The 23,418-nt window shown below is 42.5% G+C and overlaps 1 protein-coding gene across 7 annotated transcripts in view; it reads left to right on the top strand.

Annotated features, from left to right (window-relative positions):
• Window positions 1–12,563, top strand: part of ZNF786 (zinc finger protein 786) — a 35,956-nt gene extending 23,393 nt beyond the window's left edge. For 4 of the 7 annotated variants that reach the window (XM_082631703.1, XM_082631702.1, XM_082631701.1 and 1 more), the window contains exons 4-5: window positions 8,560–8,712; window positions 10,113–12,563. In XM_082631703.1, the coding sequence (XP_082487829.1) occupies window positions 8,560–8,712; window positions 10,113–11,935 (1,976 nt within the window). In that variant the 3' untranslated portion in view covers window positions 11,936–12,563. Of the gene's footprint in view, window positions 1–4,290; window positions 4,418–5,758; window positions 6,197–8,559; window positions 8,713–10,112 lie in introns of those variants that run through there. The other 3 variants (XM_082631705.1, XM_082631706.1, XR_014294931.1) reach the window with 2 other exon arrangements.
• The last annotated feature ends 10,855 nt before the right edge of the window (window positions 12,564–23,418 follow it).

The following is a 23,418-nucleotide window of genomic DNA, read 5'->3' as shown; positions in this document are numbered from 1 at the left end:
TCTTAATCCATCCTGAGTGGTGTCTTTATAAGAAGAGGAGAGTCACAGAGACCCAGACACACAAAGGGAGAAGGCCCTGTGACAGTGGAGGCAGAGATGGAACTATGCAGCTTCAAGCTGAGAAATGCCAAGTATCAACAACCACCACCAGAAACAAAGGGAAAGGCACGGAACAGATTCTCCCCTAAAGGCTTCAGAGAGAGCATAGCTCTGCTGACACTTTGATTTCAGATTTCTAACTACCAGAACTATGAGAGAATAAATATTTATTGTTTTAAGCCGCCAAGTTTGTGGTACTTTCTGACAGCAGCCCTAGGAATCTAATTCGGAGAACTTCAGAAGTGGTGTTGGGACAACTGACTTTTCCATTTGGAAAAAAACACTAAGGTAGATCACTGCTGTATACCATAAAAAAATTACGTTCCAGATAAATTAAAAATCTAAACATGAAAAGTAAAACTTCAGTCTTTTGGAAGGAAATGTAGGATATCTTCATAATCTTAGTGTAGAAGAAAATTTCTTAAACCACAAAGGGCAAAATGAACTAAGAAAAGATTGATATATTGCATTACAACTGAAAATTTATGTACAATATAAATATAAGGCAGCTTATGTAAAAATAAAAGGTAAGAGATACACTAGGAGAAAGTATTTGTAAACTAATATAGTTAACAGTTAATACACAAATTATATAAAGAAATCTTAGAAATGAAAGGACAAATAACCCAGTAAAAATACAGGCAAAGGATATGAACAGGCAGTTCACAGAACTAAAAGCAAATGGTCAATGGATAAAAGAATGAATTAAAATTGTGACATTCAGACAATGGAACACTATACAAAATTAAATCAGTTCTATGTATATCAAGATGGACAGATCTCAAAATGTTGCATAAAAATGCAAGTTGCAGTATAATAAAGCATTTGTGTATAAAAGACAAAGCAATACTGTATATTATTTATAGATACATATGTGTATTAAAAAAATTAAAAACATGAGCTGAAAACTTACCACATGCATCAACATGTTTGTGTCTCAGAAGGGAGGTGAATAGGACTGAGTGTAAGAATAAGATTGAAGTGGGGACCGAGGGGGCTTTGAGTTTTATCTGTCAAATTCTATTTCTTGAGAAGGAAATCTGAAGAAAAAATGTTAAATTTGTTAAATCAGTGGTAAATACTCAGATGCTTGTTATAGTGTACTCTGTAATTTTCTGGATCTTTCACACTTCTGAAGATTAAAGAAATAAACAATGAAGGCTTTTTGAGCATTTTTGGAAAACATTTTAAAGTAATGAATTCTGCCATCATACATCATATGCATTTCTAAAAATCACAGTGCAATGCAAAATCATGCAGTAAAAACCACAGAGCTCATGGGAGAAATGGGGTTAGGTACACAACACTCAAAAAGTTTGTCAGTGACAAGTTAAAAAGAAAAGATAGAAACAATAAAAACAGCTCAGTTTTATGCATGTTAAATGATTAAGAAATAATTACCTTAAAAACAATCTGAAATTTGTGGAAGTGGGTGTAAGAAGGGATGGAGCTTTTGAGTTATTGTGAAGTAGTGGAAGGAACAGTATCTGAAATTAGATGGAAAGTTGTAACACCAGGTGTGAATAGGTAGGGCTCACCACAGGGTAATCTGAGGCAGCTGGTGCTCGAAGGGTATGCATGTGTGTGCTTTGTATATTCCTATTCAGTTCAGTTCTCATAGTAGCAACCAGAACTCTAAAATCCCTAGGAATGAATCTGTCAAGAATTATATAAGATCTATATGAAGAAAACAATAAATTTTACTAAAGAATTTTAAAATCTAGATAAATAAAAGATATATTATGTTTCTGGATGGGAAGATCCCATAATTTAGAGACCCACTTCTCTCAAAATTAATTCATATACTTAGTATATTGCTATCAGAATCCCAATAGAATTTATATAACTTTGACAAAATATTTTTCCTGTTTATTTAGAAGAGAAAGTAGACAAGGAAGGTCAAGACAGTTTCCTTTAAAAAAATGATCAAGGTGGTGGTAGATGGCCATATCCTCTTAAATAGCAAATCATTTGATAAAACTATAAGAATTAAACAGTCCAGTATTGGAGCAAGAATAGACAAAATCACCAGTGGAACAAAAATATAACCAAGTATAAATGGGAAACTAGTTTATGAAAAAGCAGTCCCAACACAATGGTAAAAGAATAGTCAATAAGTTTTGTGACAGTTTAATATCTTTGGAAAAAGAATTATGTGCCTTATTGTTATAATATACCAGAATATCTTTTATAATTTTAGAATAGGGAAAGTCTTCCAAATCAAGGTACTAAATCCTGAAGCCACAAAAGAGGTTCTAGCAAGTACAACACTATGAGATAAAAGCAGTGTACGTACTTTGAAAAGAGATGGGGAAATTATCTGAGAACTATGATTGTTTCCACCAAAAACAATACTATTAGAATTGATAAACAAATATGGTACATTAATTGGATATAAAATAAGTTTACAAAAATCAATTTTTTAAAAATACTAGTAGTAATGATTTGAAGTGGCAGAGGTGGTCCCATTTATAATTGTTGGGAAAACTATACAATACAAGAAATAAAGTTCATAAAAAAGATTCAGAACATTTATGAAGAAAATCATTAAGTTTATTAAAGGATAGGAAGCAAGATCACATGAGTGGTAGAACATGTTCGTAGATGAGCTCAATCTTTCCTAAATACACATATAAATTTAATTAAAATTGAATCCCAATGTACTTTTTTTTTAAACTGGACAAAATTATTTTAGAATTTGTAAGGAAGAATGAATGTTCCAGAAATTAACAGCAGTAGCTTGACAAAGAATGGGCGTGGGGGGGCACTTATAACATTGCATAGGTACTGTAATCAGATATGTATAGATAGTATAACAATATATAGATTCACATACATGTGAAAATCTAATATATGCAAAGGTGAAGGTCAGGATTTCAATCCAAGGAGGAAGAGTGGTGCATTTATTAGTGTTCTGTGATTGGCTGTCCATATGTACCTAAATAAAGATACCAATATCATCTGTAGAATTAAGCTGCAAATCTAATTGTGAAAAAAATTCAGTAGAATATTTGTATAATTTTTTGATTGTGACAAATACAAAAAATGAAAGTAAAAGCTGGAAACAATATGGAAAAGACTCAGGTTTTAACTAAATAAAAGGGTCAAAATGTTCTCTTTGGCAGAAGAGAAAGTCAAAATACAAATGATAAACTAGAAGAAAATGTTTGTTAACTAGTCAAAGGATTATTAACCCTAATGTAAGAAAGTTAATTCAAATTATAGGAGCCCACTAAAACGTTGAGCAAAGGATGTGAACAGGCATGCACAAAGATAAGTGGAACCCCCGCTCCCGGCCAAATATGAAAATGTTGCTAAGCCTCACAAATGAATGCAAATTAAAATAATGAAGTACAGGGGACTTCCCTGGCAGTCCAGTGGTTAAGAGTCCGGGTTCCCAATGCAGGGGGCACAGGTTCAATCCCTGGTGGGGGAACTAAGATCCTGCATGGCTCACAGAGAAGCCTAAAAATAAATAAATAAATAAAACAATGAAATAGAATATTTTACCTATCATGTTGGCCAATAAATAAACAAATAAATAAGGTTTCAGAACATCCTGTGCTGGCAAAGGTGTAAAGAAATGTCTCTTCTTATTAGCAAGGGTAAAAGTGCTGGATTCTTTCTGGAAGGCAATCCAGTGGTATCTCGTAAACTGAAGATGTTTCTATCCTTTGATTTAGTAGTTCTTTTTATTTAGCCTTTTCCTGCAGAAGTAAAACCACTAATATATAAGGAAGCATATCAGAGCATTCTTGGTAATTTATAAAGGAAATGGAAACAATATATGTGTCATCAGTGGAGTATGTGTACCCATGGAATATAATGCAATTAACAAAAAACCGATTTTGCCTATGTAAATTGACCTGGAAAGATGACATGTTAAGTGAAAGAAGTTACACAGTGATTTGTTCCCATTTTTGTTTAAAAAAAGAAGAAGAAGAAAAATGAAAGAGTTCCATGCTATACATATGCATATGTAGTTGGAACAGGCATAGAGAAACAAGTGGAAGGGGGTGGTCATGGTCACCAACAAAACCACGTGATGGGAGTCAGGGAAGGAGCAGTTCCCAAGGAAGAAGCTGCCTAACGGACAAAAACACTGTCCACTGCGAAACTCTTAAATTGATGAAAAGGAACTGGAGTTTTGAAGCCATTATGACTGTATATGTATTATGCCTATAATTTCAGTTACCTCTGACATTTGAGGATGTGGCCGTTTATTTCTCCGAGCAAGAATGGCGGGATCTAGAGGCATGGCAGAAGGAGCTTTACAAGCAAGTAATGAGAACCAATTATGAGATTCTTGTTTCTCTAGGTAAGAAGTGTTTAACTGTGGCTGAGGCATGGAACTGGGTCCTGTTAGGGGTTTCAGTCACTCCATGCTCCTGTTTGTCAGGTAGCCAGATTTCTCAGAAATTAACTCAGAAAGGCATTTTTATGCAGAGTCTTTTGTTAATATCTGTAAGCATTGCTAATCCTTACTCAAGGGTAGACGTTGCTACATGAGAATATTTGTGACAGCATGTAATGTAAGGTGGTCAGAGATGACTAAATATATGTCAGGGCTTTTAATCACTATATACTTACTCACAGGTTGCCATGATTTTTCAACATGGATACATACCTTGCCCATATCCATGAAGTACCCTGTACATCTTTAACCTAGGATGTTCCTACCTGTCAACTTTTACAGTGGTGTCCATATACCTCAAAAAAGCTGGTGTTGTTTTTCCCTGCAATGAGATTTCAGAAGGCTATGCACAGGTGTTTAACTGCAGTTGTTTCTGCATGGTTACGATAATGGTGTTCTTTTTAGTCTTTTTGCTTACTTAGTCTTTGTATTTTACTATTAAATATGATTTTTTAAAAATCAGTCTGTTTGGAGAAGCATCAGAATGAATGATAAAAGTCTCTTGCCTCACCCCTCACTCAGTTAATTCCCCAAAGGCAACCATGTTAATCATTTCTGTTTTAGTTTTTCCTGCAGTTTACTTCAGTCTGTTGTGCTTACACCTATATTTCTTGGTTATCGAGTTTAACTCCTTACTGTGAAAAATGAGGGTTTCACTCACTTACACTATCCCTCTTCTATCTCCTTTCCCCCCCTTCTACCGAAATTTTGATAGTTTTTTAAAAAATTTTTTTAACTTAAAAAATTTTTATTATCTATGTTACAAATATTTCTTTCCAGTTTGTTCCATACACACACACACACACACACACACACATATTTGTTGTTGTTGTTTTATCTTTTGGCCACACTGCGTGGCTTGTGGGATCCCAGTTCCCCAACCAGGGATCAGACCCATGCCCCCTGCATTGGCAGTGTGGAGTCTTAACCACTGGACTGCCAGGGAAGCCCCTGATAGTTTTTTAATGCCTCTGTTGGCCACCTTTATAATTTAAATAATAAACTTCTAGATCATGTTTCATGAACTTTTTATTATATCTCTTTATTCTTTCAGTCTATGAAGGTAATTAGTTCTCCTATATTCCCTCCACTTCTCTTGCCAGCGTCTGACAGCCAAACCGCTTCTTTTATATTGCAATGTTTCTAATAATTATGTTCTGTTCCATTACCATAATTAAGATTTCCAGTTTCTATACAGTGTTTCTGAAACATTAATACAAGATATTACATTATTTTCATTGTTAGCAAAGAACCAATTAAAGTAATTGAATCTATAGAGAAAAGAAAAATAATCTTGTGACATGAACCCTGTGCCACCCAAAAAGAATGTTCCAAGCATCAAGATCAAATGGATGTGGACTTCTATGGTGGCGCAGTAGTTAAGATTCCGCCTGCCAGTGCAGGGGCCATGGGTTTGATCCCTGGTCCGGGAAGATCCCATATGTCATGGAGCAACTAAGCCCGTGCTTCACAACTACTGAGCCTGGGCTCTAGAGCCCGCGAGCCACAACTACTGAAGCCCATGCTCCTAGAGCCCGTGCTCCACAACAAGAGAAGCCACTGCAATGAGAAGCCCGCACACCACAGTGAAGAGTAGCCCCTGCTCGACGCAACTAGAGAAAGCCCACGCACAGCAATGAAGAAACAACAAAAGATCAAATGGATGTGAAGTGGTGTATCAATGTGGGTTTGGTTTGCATTTCCTTAATGGCTAATCATGTTGAGCATCTTTTCATTTGTGTATCTTCTTTGAAGAAATGTCTATTCAAATACTTTGCCCATTTTTATAGTGGGCTATTTGTCTTTTTATTGTTGGGTTATAAGTGTTCTCTATTTGTTCTGAATACTGAACTTTTATCAGATATATGATTTGCAGATATTTTCTCCGTTTTTTGGGGTTACCTGTCCCCCCCCCTTTTTTTTTTTTTTTGCGGTACACGGGCCTCTCACCGCCGTGGCCTCTCCTGTCACAGAGCACAGGCTTCGGACGCGCAGGCCCAGTGGCCACGGCTCACAGGCCCAGCCGCTCCGCGGCACGCAGGATCCTCCTGGACCGGGGCACGAACCCGCATCCCCCGCATCGGCAGGCGGACTCTCAACCACTGCGCCACCAGGGAAGCCCTACCTGTTCCCTTTTTGATGGAGTCCTTTGAAGCACAAAAGTTTTAAGTTTTGATGAATTCCAGTTTATTTTTTCTTTTGTTGCTTGAGCTTTTGGTGTCATATCTAAGAAGCCATTGCCTAATTCAGTGTCACAAAGATCCACTCCTGTTTTCTTCTAAGAGTTTTATAGTTTTAGTGCATATATTCAGGTCTTTGATCCTTTTTTTTTCCTTCTTTGATCCATTTTGAGTTAATTTTTTCACACTGTGTGATACAGGGATCCAGTTGTCCCTACACCATTTGTTGAACAGACTATTCTTTCCCCTATTGAATTATCTTGGCACCCTTTTGGAAAACCAATTAACCGTAAATGTTGGAGTTATTTCTGGATTCTCAAGTCTGTTTCATGGATCTATATGTCTAGTCTTATGCCAGTACCACACTGTTTTAATTACCATTGCTTTAGGATCAGTTTGTCACTTTCTGCCAAAAAAAAAAAAAAGGCAGATGGAGTTTGGGGAATATTGTCATCTTAACAGTACTGTCTTCCAACTCATGAACATGGGATATCATTTCACTTATTTAGTACTTTTTTTTAGGACTTTTAAAATTACTTTCAACAACATTTTATGATTTGTATTGGGCAAGTCTTATGTTTCTTTTATTAAATTTATTCCTAAGTATTTTACTCTTTTTGATGTTCTTGTAAATGGACTTGTTTTCTTAATTTTTTTGAAAAATAGATTTATTTTAAAAGATGCTGAGAGTTCAACCCAGATGAAGACTGAGAATAGGTGTATGGATTTATTTTTTAATTAATTTTTATTGGAGTATAGTTTCTTTGCAATGTTGTGTTAGTTTCTGCTGTACAGCAAAGTGAATCAGTTATACATGTACATATATCCCCTCTTTTTTAGATTTCCTTCCCATTTAGGTCACCACAGAGCACTGAGTAGAGTTCCCTGTGTTATACAGTAGGTTCTCATTAGTTATCTGTTTTATATATAGTAGTGTATATATGTCAATCCCAATCTCCCAGTTCATCTCACCTCCCCTTCCCCCCTTGGTATCCACATGTTTGTTCTCTACATCTGTGTCTCTATTTCTGCTTTGCAAGTAAGTTCATCTCTACCTTTTTTCTAGATTCCACATATAAGTGATATTATATGATATTTGTTTTAGGTGTATGGGTTTAAATAAAAGATAGTGATTCCTTTTTTCATGAGAGCAGCCTTGGAATTCTTTTGGGGTTGAAGTCAGATTTCAGAGGGCTAATGTATATGTCACTCTGACATTTTATCCCTAAAATTCCTCAGCATTGCCCAGCTTATCCTCCTTCTCTGATTTGGACCATCTACTAATCTCCCTTTAGCAATCCATGAAGCATACTTTTAGTTCTTTTAAATATATGTATTACTGAAAGAAAGTTTTACTTGAAAATACACAGAGTAAACATTTTTTACAGGGAAATGGGTATCTTGTAATATTTTAATTTGTTCATTTAATTCATTGCAACCCCCTTCTATTCTAGCAGAACCACTGGAAGTACTTCTCAGAATATTTTAGCTGAAGCTCCAGTTCTTATTTTCATATACCCCCTATTCCCAAGATATCTCCAGTTGTCTCAGGGGTTGTCCCATGATTCTCAAAGCACAATACTGGTGAGTTTTAAGAAACCTGTGACAAAATGCAGCATTGCTAGATATATTGGGACCAAGACAAAATCAAACACAGAGTCATCTAACAGGTCCAGGTAGATTAGGAACCACTGTTATAATGTGTGGGCAGTTCTGCTTTTCTTTGTGTAAACCTATAATCTATTTTTTAAAATCTCTTCTCATACATTTTCCCAGGGGTAAATTTGAGAATTTGAAAACAGCTCATTGTGCTTTAAATTTAGTGCTCAAGAAAACCAAACTACCCTGTTTGACTTCTCTGTACAGATGATGGACTTCCCAAACCAGAACTAATATCCTGGCTTGAACAGGGGAGAGAACTCTTCAGGAACTGGGGAGAATCACAGAAATCGGGAAACATAATTTGCTCCTCTGCTGATTTGCATTTGGATCCAGTTATTGAGGGACAGCTGTTTGGGGGTGAGTAGTAAGAAATCAGGGCCCTGTCCTTAAGACATCCCATTCAGGTTTCTTGGTTCCAATTCTCTGACCTTGACTTCCTGTTTGACTGGACTGAGGCTTAACACCTGGTATATTCTAGAGAAAGGCAGTAAAGCATAGTTGTTAGGATTGTGGGTTCTGGATCCTGAGTCTGGATCTTGCCTTTTCCAGGTGACCTTGGGCAAGTTATTCAACCTCGTAGCATTTCAATTTCCTGACCTATAAAATGAAGATAATAAAAGTACCTACCTTATAGGATTAAATGGGTTAATGTATGTAAACTGTTACAATGATACCTGGCAACACAGTAAGAGTTCAGCAAATATGAGGTATTCTTAGTAGTGAGGGGGGGAGGAATAGAGACTCCTCTTGTTTCTTGTCATGATGGGAGAGTCTGAGATTTTTGGATTCTTAAGGGTTAGTATTAAAGTATGGAAAGAGAAAGTCAAATGGGAGCATCATTCCAAGAAATGTCAGTAATTTAATTTTTAGCTGCTGCTTTCAGGAGAGTAAAAGTTTTTCTTCACAAATTATTTCACTTTTTACTGTCTGTTAGCAATTCTTCCAAGAAACCTTTTTACAAGGTTGGTAGGAATTGAGACAAGGAGGGAGGAACATCCGGTCTTAGGACAGCTCCTGGAGTATATGGAATCACAGTGTTAGCCAGGGCCTGGCAGTAACACTGCCGTCATTATTTTATCTTTTTTAAAGTCTTTATTGAATTTGTTACAATATTGCCTCTGTTTTATGTTTTGGTTTTTTGGCGAGGAGGCATGTGAGATCTCAGCTCCCTGACCAGGGATTGAACCCGCACCCCCTGCACTGGAAGGTGAAGTCTTAACCACTGGACTGCCAGGGAAGTCCCTGTCATTATTTTTTGACTCCAGGAATGTCTGCACATCCAAATGGGACAAGTCTGGTGGCCCTGAGGTCATAATGGTGAACATTTACAGGGAACATGCAGCGTGCCAGGCCCACGCTAAGCCGTTTACCCACGTTAACTCATACAGTTCTCACAATAGTCTTATGTACTGTTTCCATTTCTACAGGAGAAGGAACTGAAGCCAGAGATGAGTTTGACAAAGCTTGCACAGTGGACAAATGGGATTCGAACCCAGTCTGATTCCAAAGCTTAGGCCCTACATTTGTGACTTACATGTTCTCTTTTCAATATTATTCTAAGATAGGTCTGTTCAGTTTAGTTTCAGCAGACTCTCACCAAACTCCTGGTCATGAAACTGACCCCCACTGAAAGGAGCTGCTGGTTTAGTTCAGTGGAAGCTGGGCTTCCAGGCCACCTCAGGTCACTGCTACGGCCACATAAGCCTTGGTCATGTCACAGGCTGGGATACTGACTGAAGTTTTCTTTTCAATTTCAGGAAGCCAGCAAGCTGTGAAACCAGGAGAAGCCCACTGCCATTTCCAAGTAGATCCTCTTCAGAGCCAGCGTTGCTCTGAACCCTTATTAGGAAAAAGTGAAGATGTTTCCTTCAGGCCTGACCAAGTCGTCGCCCTGCTGAATCCACAAAGACATGATACTCGGGCTCTAGTTCCAGTAGTCCACAGCTCCAGGGAACCCACCCAAAGACACAGAATCCTAAGTCCCAGGACCCTCGGTCTCCCAGGCTTCCAGGAAACCTCCGGGGAGGGCCTCCAGCACCCTTGCCCCGTCTGTGGGGAAGGCTTTTGGAAGAACCTCTCAGAGCAGCACCAGGGGAGCCACTCGAAGGACCCGCCACACAGGGCCTGGGATCAATTCCGCAAACAAACCGAGGCACAACAGCCGCTGAGCATCCCCCGCCAACAGAGGCACTTCCGCTGTCCAGAGTATGGGCGGGGCTTCCGCCGGAAGTTGTGTTTGCTTAGCCCCCTGGCAATCCATCCCGAGGAGAGCCAGCTGCCGGGCAGCGAGTGTGAAGTGTACGCCCACCACCTGCGCGCAGGGCCGAGGCCTTCCCAGTGCCCCGGCTGCGACGAGAGAGGCCCCTGGGGCCCTCCCGGCACGGAGAGGCCAGGCTCCCGGAGAGAGGGTGCCGGGGCCGCCTCCGAGCAGGCTGAGCTCCCGCGCTCGGTAGAGAAGCCGGGCCTGAGCCCGGCTGGTGAGGAGCGCCCGGAGGCTCTCGAGCCCGGCCCCGGCGCGGAGAGGCCGGCCTCCTGCGGCCCGTGCAGCCGGCGCTCCTCCCCGCAGTGCGGGCTTCCAGACCACACCCACGTGCACAGCGCAGAGCGGCCCTTCCGGTGCGCCGAGTGCGGCCGGGCCTCCCGCCAGCACGGGCGGCTGCGGCTCCACCAGCGGCTGCACTCAGACGAGCAGCCTCTCGCGTGCCCGGAATGCGGCCTGGGCTTCCGGCTGAGGAGGCACGGCGGCGAGAGGCCGCTCTCCTGTGGCGAGTGCGGCCGCGGCTTCGCCCACCCGTGCAAGCTGCGCGAGCACCTGCGGGTGCACAGCGGAGAGCGGCCCTTCGGCTGCCCGGAGTGCGGCAAGAGCTTCCGCCTGAAGGGCATCCTGAAGGCGCACGAGCGCACGCACAGCCGCGAGCGGCCCTTCCAGTGCGCGGAGTGCGGCAAGGGCTTCACGAGGCCGTCCAAGCTGGCCGAGCACTTCCGCGTGCACAGCGGCGAGCGGCCCTTCGGCTGCCCCGAGTGCGGCCGCCGCTTCCGTCTCAAGGGGCAGCTGCGGAGCCACCAGCGCCTGCACACGGGCGAGAGGCCCTTCCCGTGCCCCGACTGCGGCAAGAGCTACCGCGTGAAGGCCGACATGAAGGCGCACCGGCTGCTGCACGGCGGCCGGATGCCCTTTTCCTGCGAGTGTGGCAAAGGCTTCGCCAAGCAGTCCAAGCTCGTGGAGCACATCAGGACGCACACGGGCGAGAAGCCCTTTCAGTGTCCCCAGTGCGACAAGAGCTTCCGCTTGAAGGCGCAGCTGCTCAGCCACCAGGGCCTGCACACCGGTGAGAGGCCTTTCCGCTGCCCCGAATGCAATAAAAACTTCCGGGAAAGGGGCCACATGCTTCGGCATCAGCGCATCCACAGGCCCGACAGGCCGTTCGCCTGTGCAGACTGCGGCAAGGGCTTCATTTATAAGTCGAAACTCGCTGAACACATCAGAGTGCACACGAAGTCCTGTCGTGCCCCCAGTGAGCCTGACGTTAAGCAAAGGCTCAGCCAACTGTTTGCGATGATTGAGGCCGACTGGAGTTGAGGCCGAGTAGGGCGCCCAAAGCGGTCAGCAGAGTCGGTATTGCCAGGGAGTCCACAGCCAGCGCAGCCAAACCCAAACTCTGGTAAGACAGATGGAGCAAGAATGTAATACAAGTTAGGAATATGAGAAACCACAAAGATTCTCATTTAAAACATCACCAGCTGCGTTTTCTATCCATTGATAGAAAACAGTGGATAGAAACGGTAGGTTTGTTCTTCCCACCATCTTAACGGGTGATTTTCCCCAATGTGCTAATAAGCTAACTCTGAAATCCCAGCTTGAATTTAGACAGCAGGAAATCCCTCCAGTACTGTTCTGAAAGCTAAAAGGATGGGGTGACTGTTAAATGTCAGCTCTTCTTTTTTTCATAGTATGATAAGCAGGGGGGTTAACCCAGCGACTTTTGTTGCAGGCCTGATATGATAGGATTTGGTTTTGACTTATTTGAAGCTAATAGCAACAAAATGAGTTCTCCGACTCATGGTTTGTCTGTGTGAATGCTGAAGTTTCACAGCAGGTTTCATAGTGATTATGCATGGTTACCCTTAAGGAAAAGCTGATAATTCATGCAAAATTCGATTAATCTGGGTTGAAGAAAATAAAACCGAAGGTGCTAAGTTGTATGGGACTGGAGGTGTTTTGTTTTTTTTTAATTGAAGTATAGTTGATTTACAATGTGATAGTTTCAGGTGTACAGCAAAGTGATTCAGTTATACATACATATATACCTATTTTTTTTCAGATTCTTTTCCCATACAGGTTATTATAAAATACTGAGTATAGATCCCTGTGCTATACAGTAGGTCCTTGTTGATTATCTATTTTATATTTAGTATCCCAAACTCCTAATTTATCCCACCCCCACGGAGGGGGGGTAGCTAGAGTTTAGATAAGAGATTGGGACAGGAGGTCGATTTGGGAGTTCCAGAACACAGGTGCTGTTTGCAACTGAGAGAGTGAATGAGATTCCCAAGAGTGACTTTCTAGGCAGATGACTAAAGTCTGAGTTAAGACAAAATAACAAAGCTAAACAGCTTTATTAGGGAGCCTGACAGGCAACAACAGTTTCGTGTAGAGAGTTTTCAAGCAGGCGTTAAAAGTAAACAATACAAATAGAAGTCGAGGAAAATATCCCATTTGTTATACTAGGTGAAGGCTGTGTGAGCACAGAATGTTTATACCCCAGGGACAGAGTTGTACTCCATCCAGAGAATTCCTGACTTTCAGAGGGTTTATGTTTCATTTAAAAGAATGGCTGACCTGAAATTCTAGGGATGATAGAAAATGAGATGTTAGTAAACTGTAATAGACATTACTATAAAGCAATAGTTCAAGATGATTTTCTCTGGAACACTAGCTCCGAATAAATAAGTTAAACAGTTCCCCCCTACACACACACAGAGTCTATGACTCTCAAGAGGAAGACATAATGTATAGTATATTCTGAATATATTTGACCTTGGGATTCCTTTCTGTCTTTATTTCCCCCCCCCCAAAAAAAAAACACTATGATCTTGTGGACATCAATAGAGTTCTACAGGACTCATTCTGGAAAATATTACTGAAGAATAGTCCTGGCTCCAGCCAAGTAGCCCTTAGTCTAAGACAGAATATCAGGGGATGAATGCCCTCAGTTTTAGGTGACAAAACAGAACTTTAAGTCAGAATAAATCTTTAATTGGTTTTAGAGCACCCTTTTTTCTCATGTGATAGGACACTAACAGAGGTGACTGATGATATTAAGAGGTGATATGATTTAGGCAGGTTTATAATCACTAGACACACATGGCTATGTCTGCTGTGTTCACGAGGCAGCTGACCTCACAGTGTGTGAGGAAAGAAGGGGCCGTGGCCCCTGCTGCAGATGAGGGCCCGTGGTGAGGGAGCAGGAGGGCGAGGAGGAGTAGGGTCTGTAGTGGGGGAGGGGGAGGAGAAGGGGGGTCTTGCTGGGGGAGGGGAGGAGGAGGATGTGGCAATGAATCATGTAGAGGCTTTGGGGAAGACTGAAGGCCAGGGCCTCTAGTTCGGTGTTCTCACATATTTCCTGTTATAACTGGAGGATCTCAGAGATAGTAAAAGATCCAGAGTGTTTGAATTTTGTTAGAAACTGGAAGGGTTTTGGAGGAAGTTGAGAAAAAGGGCACGACCCAACTAAACCCCAGTACCCTAGGCTGCCCACGCTACAAATGAAAAAGATACCAGAGTGGTGTTTAACGAGTAGAGGGATTTCTGGGAAGGAAGGTATTATTAAGCACAGGTTCCTAAAACTTCTCTTCCTTTCCTGCCCAAAATTCCTTAAAAAAAAAAAAATATATCACTGCTGAGATATCCTGGTGAAATCCCTGAACTTCCAAAAATAAGAAGAAGGAAAAAAAAAAAAAAGGATCCTGTCACCTACAAAGGAATAAGAACTCTGATTGGCGCAACAGTGAAGATCATATTAAAGGGACAGAATGGTTTAAAAAAAAATCCATTTAAGTCAAGAAGACAAGGTCTCTGCTGAGCCATTATTTAACATTATAGAATACATCATATTACTGTGTACCTGGAACATCCAAGAGAATCAGCTAGGTAACTACTACAAGTAAGAAAAATGACCCTATTCACAAAAGTCCAGTTACTGTCTTGATTCAAGATAGGAATTAAACACACGCTCATGTTTGTGTCTTCTGCCTCTCAGTATCCCATTGAAATTATAGTAAAGGGATTTTTCTTCAAAGTCTATAAATCCACAACAAAGAACAGAATTCTGAGGAGACCATCACCAGATGAGAAATTTCAGTAGATTTCAGAAAGTTATTAAAGAGTGGTATCTAATGAAGAGGATCACAGGACTGAGCTGAGGGGACTATTGATTTGCTCAGATTAGAAGCTCAACCTGGGGAGCCAGGCAGGATGGAGGCTGGAAACCAGGGCATTAACTGAAAGTCTATTACAGTGAATAGTCCAGCCCCACTCCATCCCTACCACTACCAACACCAGAAGCAGGAAGTATGTCTGGCAGCTAGGTATTTATTTACCTTGTAAGGGAAAAAAGGAAATGAACAAAGCACCTGGGGATAACTAGAACAATATGGATGTTGTCTGAGATAAAAGCCCTCCTCATTCTAGCATGACTCCTAAGCAGTCAGTCACCTTGGAGTAAACTGTCATACAAGACCCACGCATGGACACAAAGATCCTAATGACTTGTCTACTGTTGCATTCTCAAATATGGACAGGCAAGATTATCAAACATTTGGAAAACACTTTTACATGAAAGAGAAAGACCAAGACAAGCAAGAAAAAAAGTATGTCAGACAAACCATAGCTCATTCAGGAAATAAAAGCTATATTTTAAAATCTCTAATAAAAATATTCAGAAAAATTGGAGAACACTTATATAAAACAAGAACATAATGTTATGAAAAAGGAAGCATCTGAAAAACAAATTCTAGGAAGTTTAAAAAAAAGTGATTGCTAAAATAAAAACATCTCAGTAATTCCCTGGCAGGCCTGTGGTTAGGACTCGGCACTTTCACTGCCAGGGCCCCGGGGTTCAATCCCTTGTCGGGGAATTAAGATCCCGCAAGCTGCACAGCACAGCCAAAAAAAAAACCCAAAACAAAACAAAACAAAATCTCATAGTAGTATTAAAGAAATCTCAGAGAAAACAGAACCAAGTTTCAACAGATAGAAAATAAGAGTAAATGGGAGAAAATGAATTGTGCAAATACTAGCCTCTGCCCATTTTTCTATAGGAAAAAAATGCATATCTATACATATTAATCATATATACATATATGACATAAAGGTAGGAGGGGAAGAGAGTGGAGGAAAGAAGCAAATAAAGGGGGGAAAGTACACCAAAAAGCCCCTCGTGTGATTATGCATCTATATAAAAATGTATGTGATTACAAGGAAACTGAAATTTTGAAAAGTAGTAATATAAAAATAAAATATAAAAGTCCTAAAGGAGGGCTGGACACTCCTTTTAATTCTTTTTAGAATTTTAGAGTTTTAAAATCCAATCTCTAATACTACAGAGAAGGAAACCAAAGCCACAGTTAAGTGTCTTATCCACAATCTCATACCTAGTTAGTGGAAGGGCTGAGACCGTGCGGGTCTCCTGAGTCCAGGGCAGGGATCCTTCCACCACGCTTAATTGGAAATCCAGGAAATGCATGTTCTGTGGATAAGAAATACTAACTGCTTAAACAAACAAAACCAGCACAGTTACCTAAACCAGGGAAGGAAGATTACAGAGAAAGAGAACAGAGAAAACCACAAATATTCAGTGTAAAAAATCACATAGGCAAAGGGAGATTATTAGCAGCATCTTGGAAAAGACCAAAAGATTAATGAAAGGATTCTTTTTTAAAATAGGGAAGAAAAGCCATCAGAATGAATGGAAACCCATTATGATTTTAGGGACAAAGAGATTATTTAGGAATAAAATAGAATCTTCTTTCTGACTGAACGTAATTCACTACTTCACTCTTGACCAAGATAGTTCTGGGGGGAGGTTTCCATCAACCTAAAATGTGAAGCTTGGAATTATTAAATAACTAAAATCCAGAAACTTTTAGTTATAATTGACAAAGGGGAGTTTGTCATCAGAAGTTTTAAAATAAGTTAGGAACAAACCAGTCACTCTCATGGAAACTAGAGGGCTTTTTAACTGTGACCCCACTCTGAGAATAACACACTCCCCTCGGGAAACCAGCATGATTATATCCTGATGAGAGTCACCTGGTAAAAAGTACAGAAAAGGATGTGCTCACCAAATACTTAAAATAAGTTGTTGAGGGAGAGGCAACAGTTTCTGTTATGCCTGTGTGGTGTATCAGGGAATAAAAGGACAGCTTCTCACCACATCCACTTGGATGTCTAATAGACTTCTCAAATTCGACATTTCCAAAACCAAACTTCTAATTTTCCTCCCTTATCCTGTTCCTTCTGTAGTCCTTTCCATCTCAGCAAATGGAAACTCCACCTTCTAGTTTCTTAGGTAAAAAATCTTGATACTTTCTTTGACTTCTCTCTCTCAAAAATCTCACCTAATCCATCAATATGTCCTGAGAGTTCCATCTTCAAAATAAATCTAGACTCTTAAGTCTTCTCACCACCTCCTCTAAGACAACGTGGCTCAGGCTGCCATCACCTGGTGCCTGATTATTTCAATAGCCTCCTCACTGATCTTCCTGTCTCCACCATTGCCTGCCCACAGTCTGTTCTCCAGAGAGCAGCCAGAGTGATCCTTTAAAAATAAAAGTCAGGTCATGTCATTTTCCTGGTCAAAACCCCCAATAATTTGAGGGTCAACAGATTTGAAGAGGCAAAAGAGACCAAAAAGGAGAGAACAGTGAGGTGACAGGGATCCCATGAGAACATGGTGTCTCACTAGCCAAGCAAGAAGAGTATTCCAAGAAGCAGGTCTGCTACTAAGGAGTACGATGAGAACAGGGAAGTGGCCAGTAGAATTGGCAACATTGAGATAAATGTTGACCTAATCAAGAACAGTTTCATTGGGAGTCCTTGGGGCAGAAAGGCAAAACTTGGTTGATTGGTGCAGGAGTGTGAATAAGGAATTGGAAACAGGCTACACAGAAAACTCAAGTTTGAAAGAAGTTTGGTCATGAAGGGGAAAAGAGAATTTGGCAGTAGCGGGAAAAGTTATTGATGCTGGAGCATGTTTGCATGCTAATGGAGGAGGATTCTGAAAGCGGAGGAAATTGATGTCGAGAGGAAAGATAATAGAGGAAGTGGAGGAGCTGGCTTTTGATGAGGGAGGGACATTTTCCCCACAGTAACTGGAGGATAGGAAAAGAGGAGGAGAGGGACCCTGTCCCTTTGAACCACTACCGTCTCCCTTTTAGCGTGCACTGTGCATCTGCATTACGTAGACATTAACTATATCCCCTTAGAAGACACAGGAATGCCTACTCGCCAGAAAAACCTCACCCAATTTCCTCCTGGCACCAGCAGGGTAACTCCTTAGGAGTTAATATTCCTTTCTCAATCCTGTAAGAGGTCACAATAACCTACTACTTGCCTCCTTGGACTATGTAAACTGTCAATACGGTACTTTGATGTATAACCCTTTGTCTCAAAAATCTATGACTGTGCTTTGCCTTCTGATAGGTGGAACAGTCTTCAGAGCTTTCTGCAAGACTGTCTCCCCTGTAATAATCCTCAGGTTGGCTCAAATAACAATTTCCATATCTTTATGAGATTGACTATTAATTTTTTTCACTGTCGAGAAGTTTGGTGTACCAAAAATTCAGGCAGAAATGGGCAACCTTACACATGATCCAATTCCCTGATTGATATGCCCATCAATTTTAGGTCCAACCTTGTGTAACCCCCAAAAGAGGAAGGGGCGGGATTTCCTTGGTGGTCCAGTGGTAAGGAATCCGCCTTCCAATTCAGGCGGCTCGGGTTCGATCCCTGGTCGGGGAACTGGGATCCCACATGCCACGGAGCAACTAATCCTCCGCACCACAACTACTGAGCTCGCGTGCCTCAACTAGAGAGCCCGCGTGCCACAACTACAGAACCCACACGCCCTGGAGCCAGCGTGCCACAACTAGAGAAGAGAAAACCCACAGGCCACAACTAGAGGGGAGACCGCGCACCACAACGAAGGGCCCACGTGCCTGAACGAGAGGCCACATGCCCCAACAAAGATCCCGTGTGCCACAACTAAGATGTGACGTAGCCATTAAAAAAAACGGAGGTGGGGGGCAGAGTTTAAATTGCAGTCCTCCCAGATACGGACCAGACGCGCAGCCCTATGACCTGCCTCTGGAGACTCTTGGTTCCTCCTGCCTGCAGGCGGCGCCGTAGGAGCCCAGTCCCAGAAAGGCAACGTTCCCAGGATGCCTTGCGTGTCCCCATGGCAACGGCCCCCGCTGAGCGGGGCTGAAGGGCACAGGCCCCACCCCCGAGCGGTCGGTATCTGGTCGTCCGCCGCGGCACCGGCATTTGGAAAGGGTACCCCGTACCCCGCGCCCAACCGAGGCCTGGAATCCTACCGGGGACCATCCCGGGGGCGGGCTCAGCGGCCGAGCCGCGGGTCTCGGGCTACGCAGACTCTGTAAGTGTCAGCGGTGACCTCTCGGCCCGGCAGAAGGAGCGGTCCGCGGTGGCAGGAAGAAGAGCCTGCTCGGGCGGGAGCCGGGCCTGGAGGAGGCGCGGTCCGGGATCCTCGGACTGACTGTGAAATCTGCAACCCTAGCCCAGCAGTCTAACCCGAGCTCGCGCATTGGAGTCCAGAGGGGGCCGTGCAGGGAAATCCGTGCTCTCAGCCGTGGTTACTAAGTTCCTCGAAGCTGGGACTGATTTTTTTTTTTAATCTTTGTTACCCATGCAGTGTGTTTCCACAGTGGGCGCTCTACAAACACTTGTTGAATCAATGAATTAACGAATGAAAGAGATGTACACATAGCCACTGATTTTACAGTCAGCCCAGGGCTTTCTGAGTGTTCCTGCTTCTCTGAAGCTCAGCTTGTGTGCTGGGGAAGTACTGTTAGTAAGGTACATAGTGGGAGAAAGAACAGGGAATTATGGCTGAGAAAAGGAAAGGAGTCCCATAGGGGAACATAGAGTATACTACTAAATTGCAATGATAGGGACTGTCACTTTAACATGTAGTTCTTTAGAAAATGATCATGACGGTTGCAACTCTTATTTTAGTTACAAGTCTTTCAGAGATTCTCAGGGGTGACAGTAACTCAGTTTCCTGATACTTAGCTTAAGTTGAAACAATGTTTCCCAAGAAACATGACAATTAATTTCTTACTGCCTTTTCCCTAACACACACACACAAAATGGTATTCAGAATAAAATCTTTAGGGATCATAATCCAACTCCCTCACTTTACAGATGAGTAAAGTGAGTTACAGAGAGGTTGAAGTGACTTGCTCCAGGTCATATAGCTAGTGACCGAGAATACAGCCTAGGTTTCTTGAGTTCCAGTTCTATGCCCTCCCTCCTTTCTTTCCACACATATTTATTGGAACTTTTTCAATAAATATTAATATAGTATTGTTTCTCTTGGGTTGTGGCTGCTTAATCAAGCTTCTGTTTTACATTTTCCCCAAGTTATCAGGAAGCTATAGGGCATTTTCCTTATTCCCCTTTGTCATCTTCTACGGAAAGTGGTTTGTTTTTCTGGTGCAAATGGTCTTGAAAAAGAACACTGATGATTTATCATTTCTTTCTGACATTTGTAACATGATCTGGGGGCAAATAGTTTTCAGTTTGAATTTCATTTCAGTGGAGTCAAACTTCCAATTGTAGAAGTCTCTGTAAATGCAACTTGCTGTATTTCTTTCTTTAAAAAAATGAATGGGTTTAAAGATATGTCACAGGAAATGCTGAAGACAGTTCTATGCATACTTTATCACCCAGTATCTTAACGCATTTACACGACTGTATCCTACGGTGGGTACTTACATGACTGTGTCTTCTGCTATGTGCTCAAATGGCTTTTTATTGTATTTTTATTCTTTACTGTGTCACGCGGCTTGTGGGATCTTAGTTCCCCACCCATGGATCGAACCTGGGCCCCTGGCAGTGAGAGAGCTGAGTCCTAACCACCGGACTGCCAGGGAATTCCCTCAAATGTCCTTTTAATTGAATCAAGCTATTTGTGTCAGGTCAAGTTTCTCCAGTTAGACATGAGTGTCTGTGGCAGTTCCAATGACTGACTTCTTTATGAGTTCCCCCCATCCCCCCACTGTTCCTGTAAAACAAGGGCCTGTACATTCAGTATTCCACCTTTGTCAGGGTATAAATCTGCTTTGTTTGCAGCAACTGTTGTTTGGGAAAGAGGACCAGCAAAACCATCACAAGCTCTTCTTGGAATTATATCATCCAAACCTTGCCCATTTTACATATTGAAAAGTCTGGCTTTTCAAGATCTGTGTCGTAACTTCTCGCCTGATACGAACAAAGGTAGAAGGCTTTTAAACATTATGAGAAGTGTGACTTCTACTACCTTTCAACGTCAGCACTGTCAGCATGAAAACTCTAAGGGCTTGATTTTCTATCCAGTTATGCTTTCACCACTATGTGGACGACTCACTGAATCACTGCTGAATCTTCAACTGCAAAAGTGACTTAAGTATAAGTATCTGTGACTTTAAAAGACGCTGGATGGGTACGTCAAGTTTGCTGTCTCGTTAAAGGCTGACCAAGTAGCAAACAGAAAGTATGGATGACCTTCTGAGACTTGCTTAGCCTTTGATTTCATGAATTACTCTCAAATTTTCAACAAAAACATCTCATGCCTAGAGAGAGCAGTCTCATCCATACCCCTCATCACATGCATGTAAAGCATGCACCACGAGCATTCGTTCTGATGCTTATCCGGATTCTCCTACTCCTGGGCTCAGAAACAGATGACCACGTCATCAAAGGGCACTGCCATCTGGACCCCCAAACGCAGTTCCTTCTGTCTCAGGATGGCTTCACACTTCTCGTGTTGAAAGTGACTTGTTCTCGTCATTCTTGAGCAACTTCCCTGCTATCTCTGTCACAGGTTGTTCCACGTGTGGCTTCTGTTTACCCTGTCCCAGCGCTGCAGTTGATCATCTCTCCCAGCACCCCTGGGTCCTTGTAACGGAGAGTGGGTTGGAAGCCAAGATCCGGCACCAGCGGTGCCCACTGCTATTTGAGGATTGCTACTCCCAGACCCTCTCAGCGGGCAGAGCTGGGACACACATACGTATAGCACGTACATGTTTATATTTACACTTACTTCCACATCTTTTTGTTTTCTTTTTTGCGGTACGCGGGCCTGTCACTGTCGTGGCCTCGCCCGTTGCGGAGCACAGGCTCCGGACGCGCAGGCTCAGCGGCCATGGCTCACGGGTCTAGCCGCTCTGCGCGGCATGCGGGATCTTCCCGGACCGGGGCACGAACCCGCGTCCCCTGCATCGGCAGGCGGACTCTCAACCACTGCGCCACCAGGGAAGCCCTCCACATCTATTTTTATGAATGATTCCACACCAATACCACTACCATACCAGTGTCCGTTCTAGTTTTGTCCCTTCCCATATTGGTAATTCTCATCTCCTAGAGTGAGCTTTGCTTCCATTATCTGTAATATATTTATTTATCTGATCCGTCCTCCTGTGAGTAAGCCACCTCATGGGGCCACTGCCACCCCTTCCCCCGAGCAGAGCCCCACTGGGGCTCTGACATCCTGCTCTGGGCCACCCCACCCCCTCCCATCCCCACCTGCTGTAGATGCTTACCTTACTCAGCTCTACTTAATGATTTTGGAACTGAATTGTTCAGGAAAGGAAGGGAGGAGAAAGAGGAAGGAAAAGAAAGAGGAGAAGGGAAGGAAAAGATGGTGACACTGTTAATGGAAATGGTTTCGTTGACAAAATGAATCAGTGTAGAAGTGAAAAAGATCAACAGAGGTGATAAATTTAATATGTGAGTGGATATATGACTGAAATTAACCCCCAGACTGAATCTAGTCCAGATCTGAAAGTCATTTAAATAAAAGTGATTCTAATGCTATAAAATTAGGAGTAATTTACTAAGATCATAAACATCAACAGCCAATTGCAGATGGCCATGGGCTGAGGTTTGGAAAGCACATCCAGTCCAAGGGCAGCACCAGGAGGAAGAGCAGTCCCAGTCATTCAGCAAACGTCGATGTGGCCGGGTATCATCCCTGCCCTCGAGAAGCTCAAATGGAGAGAAAGACGAATAAGGGGCAAATATAGGAAAGTGGAATAAGCGCCAGAGGAAAAGCAGACGCGTGAGGATAGCACCCCAGAAGGGCACTTAACCCACATTCAAGGGGTCAGGGAAGTTGTCCCAGAGAAACGACACCTCAACTCAGTCTTGACCAATAGAAGCAGGTTGCACCTGCCCAAGAGGTAAACTTGAAGTTGATTAAAATGCAGGTTAGACAGTCTAATGAGAACCAAGGAGGAAAGCAATGCATGTTTTCGATGAAAGGGCTTCATGTGTGGTTTATGAGAGAAGGCAGATTCCAGTCATTGGAAGGAGGCAATTAAGACTAACACATGTTGAGAACATCCAGCCCTTGGATGATAGGAGATGTTGCCCACAGTCCTACAGAGGGAAGCCAGGAGGGGAACAAGAGGACGAGCAGGTTCAGGGACGTGGCAGTGAGCCAGGGCGTGACAGAGCAGGATGCCACCCGCTGGTCCACTCAGCTGGTCCACAACCACTGAGCCTGTGCTCTAGAGCCTGCGAGCCACATCTACTGAGCCTGCATGCCATAACTACTGAAGCTCGCATGCCTAGAGCCTGTGCTCTGCAACAGGAGAAGCCACCGCAATGAGAAGCCTGCGCACCACAAGGAAGAGTAGCCCCGCTCGCAGCAACTAGAGAAAGCCTGCGTGCAGCAACAAAGACCCAACGCAGCCTAAATAAATAAATAAATAAGTTTATTTTTAAAAAATTATCAATATCAGCAGTAAGAGAAGTGACCTCACTACAGATTCTACAGT

The sequence above is a fragment of the Mesoplodon mirus genome (genome assembly GCF_964341445.2).
Source record: "Mesoplodon mirus genome assembly, chromosome: 9".
In the NCBI taxonomy this organism is placed as follows: Eukaryota; Metazoa; Chordata; class Mammalia; order Artiodactyla; family Ziphiidae; genus Mesoplodon; species Mesoplodon mirus.
The sequence above is the reverse complement of the archived record's forward strand: the minus strand, read 5'-3'. Positions and strand labels throughout refer to the sequence as shown.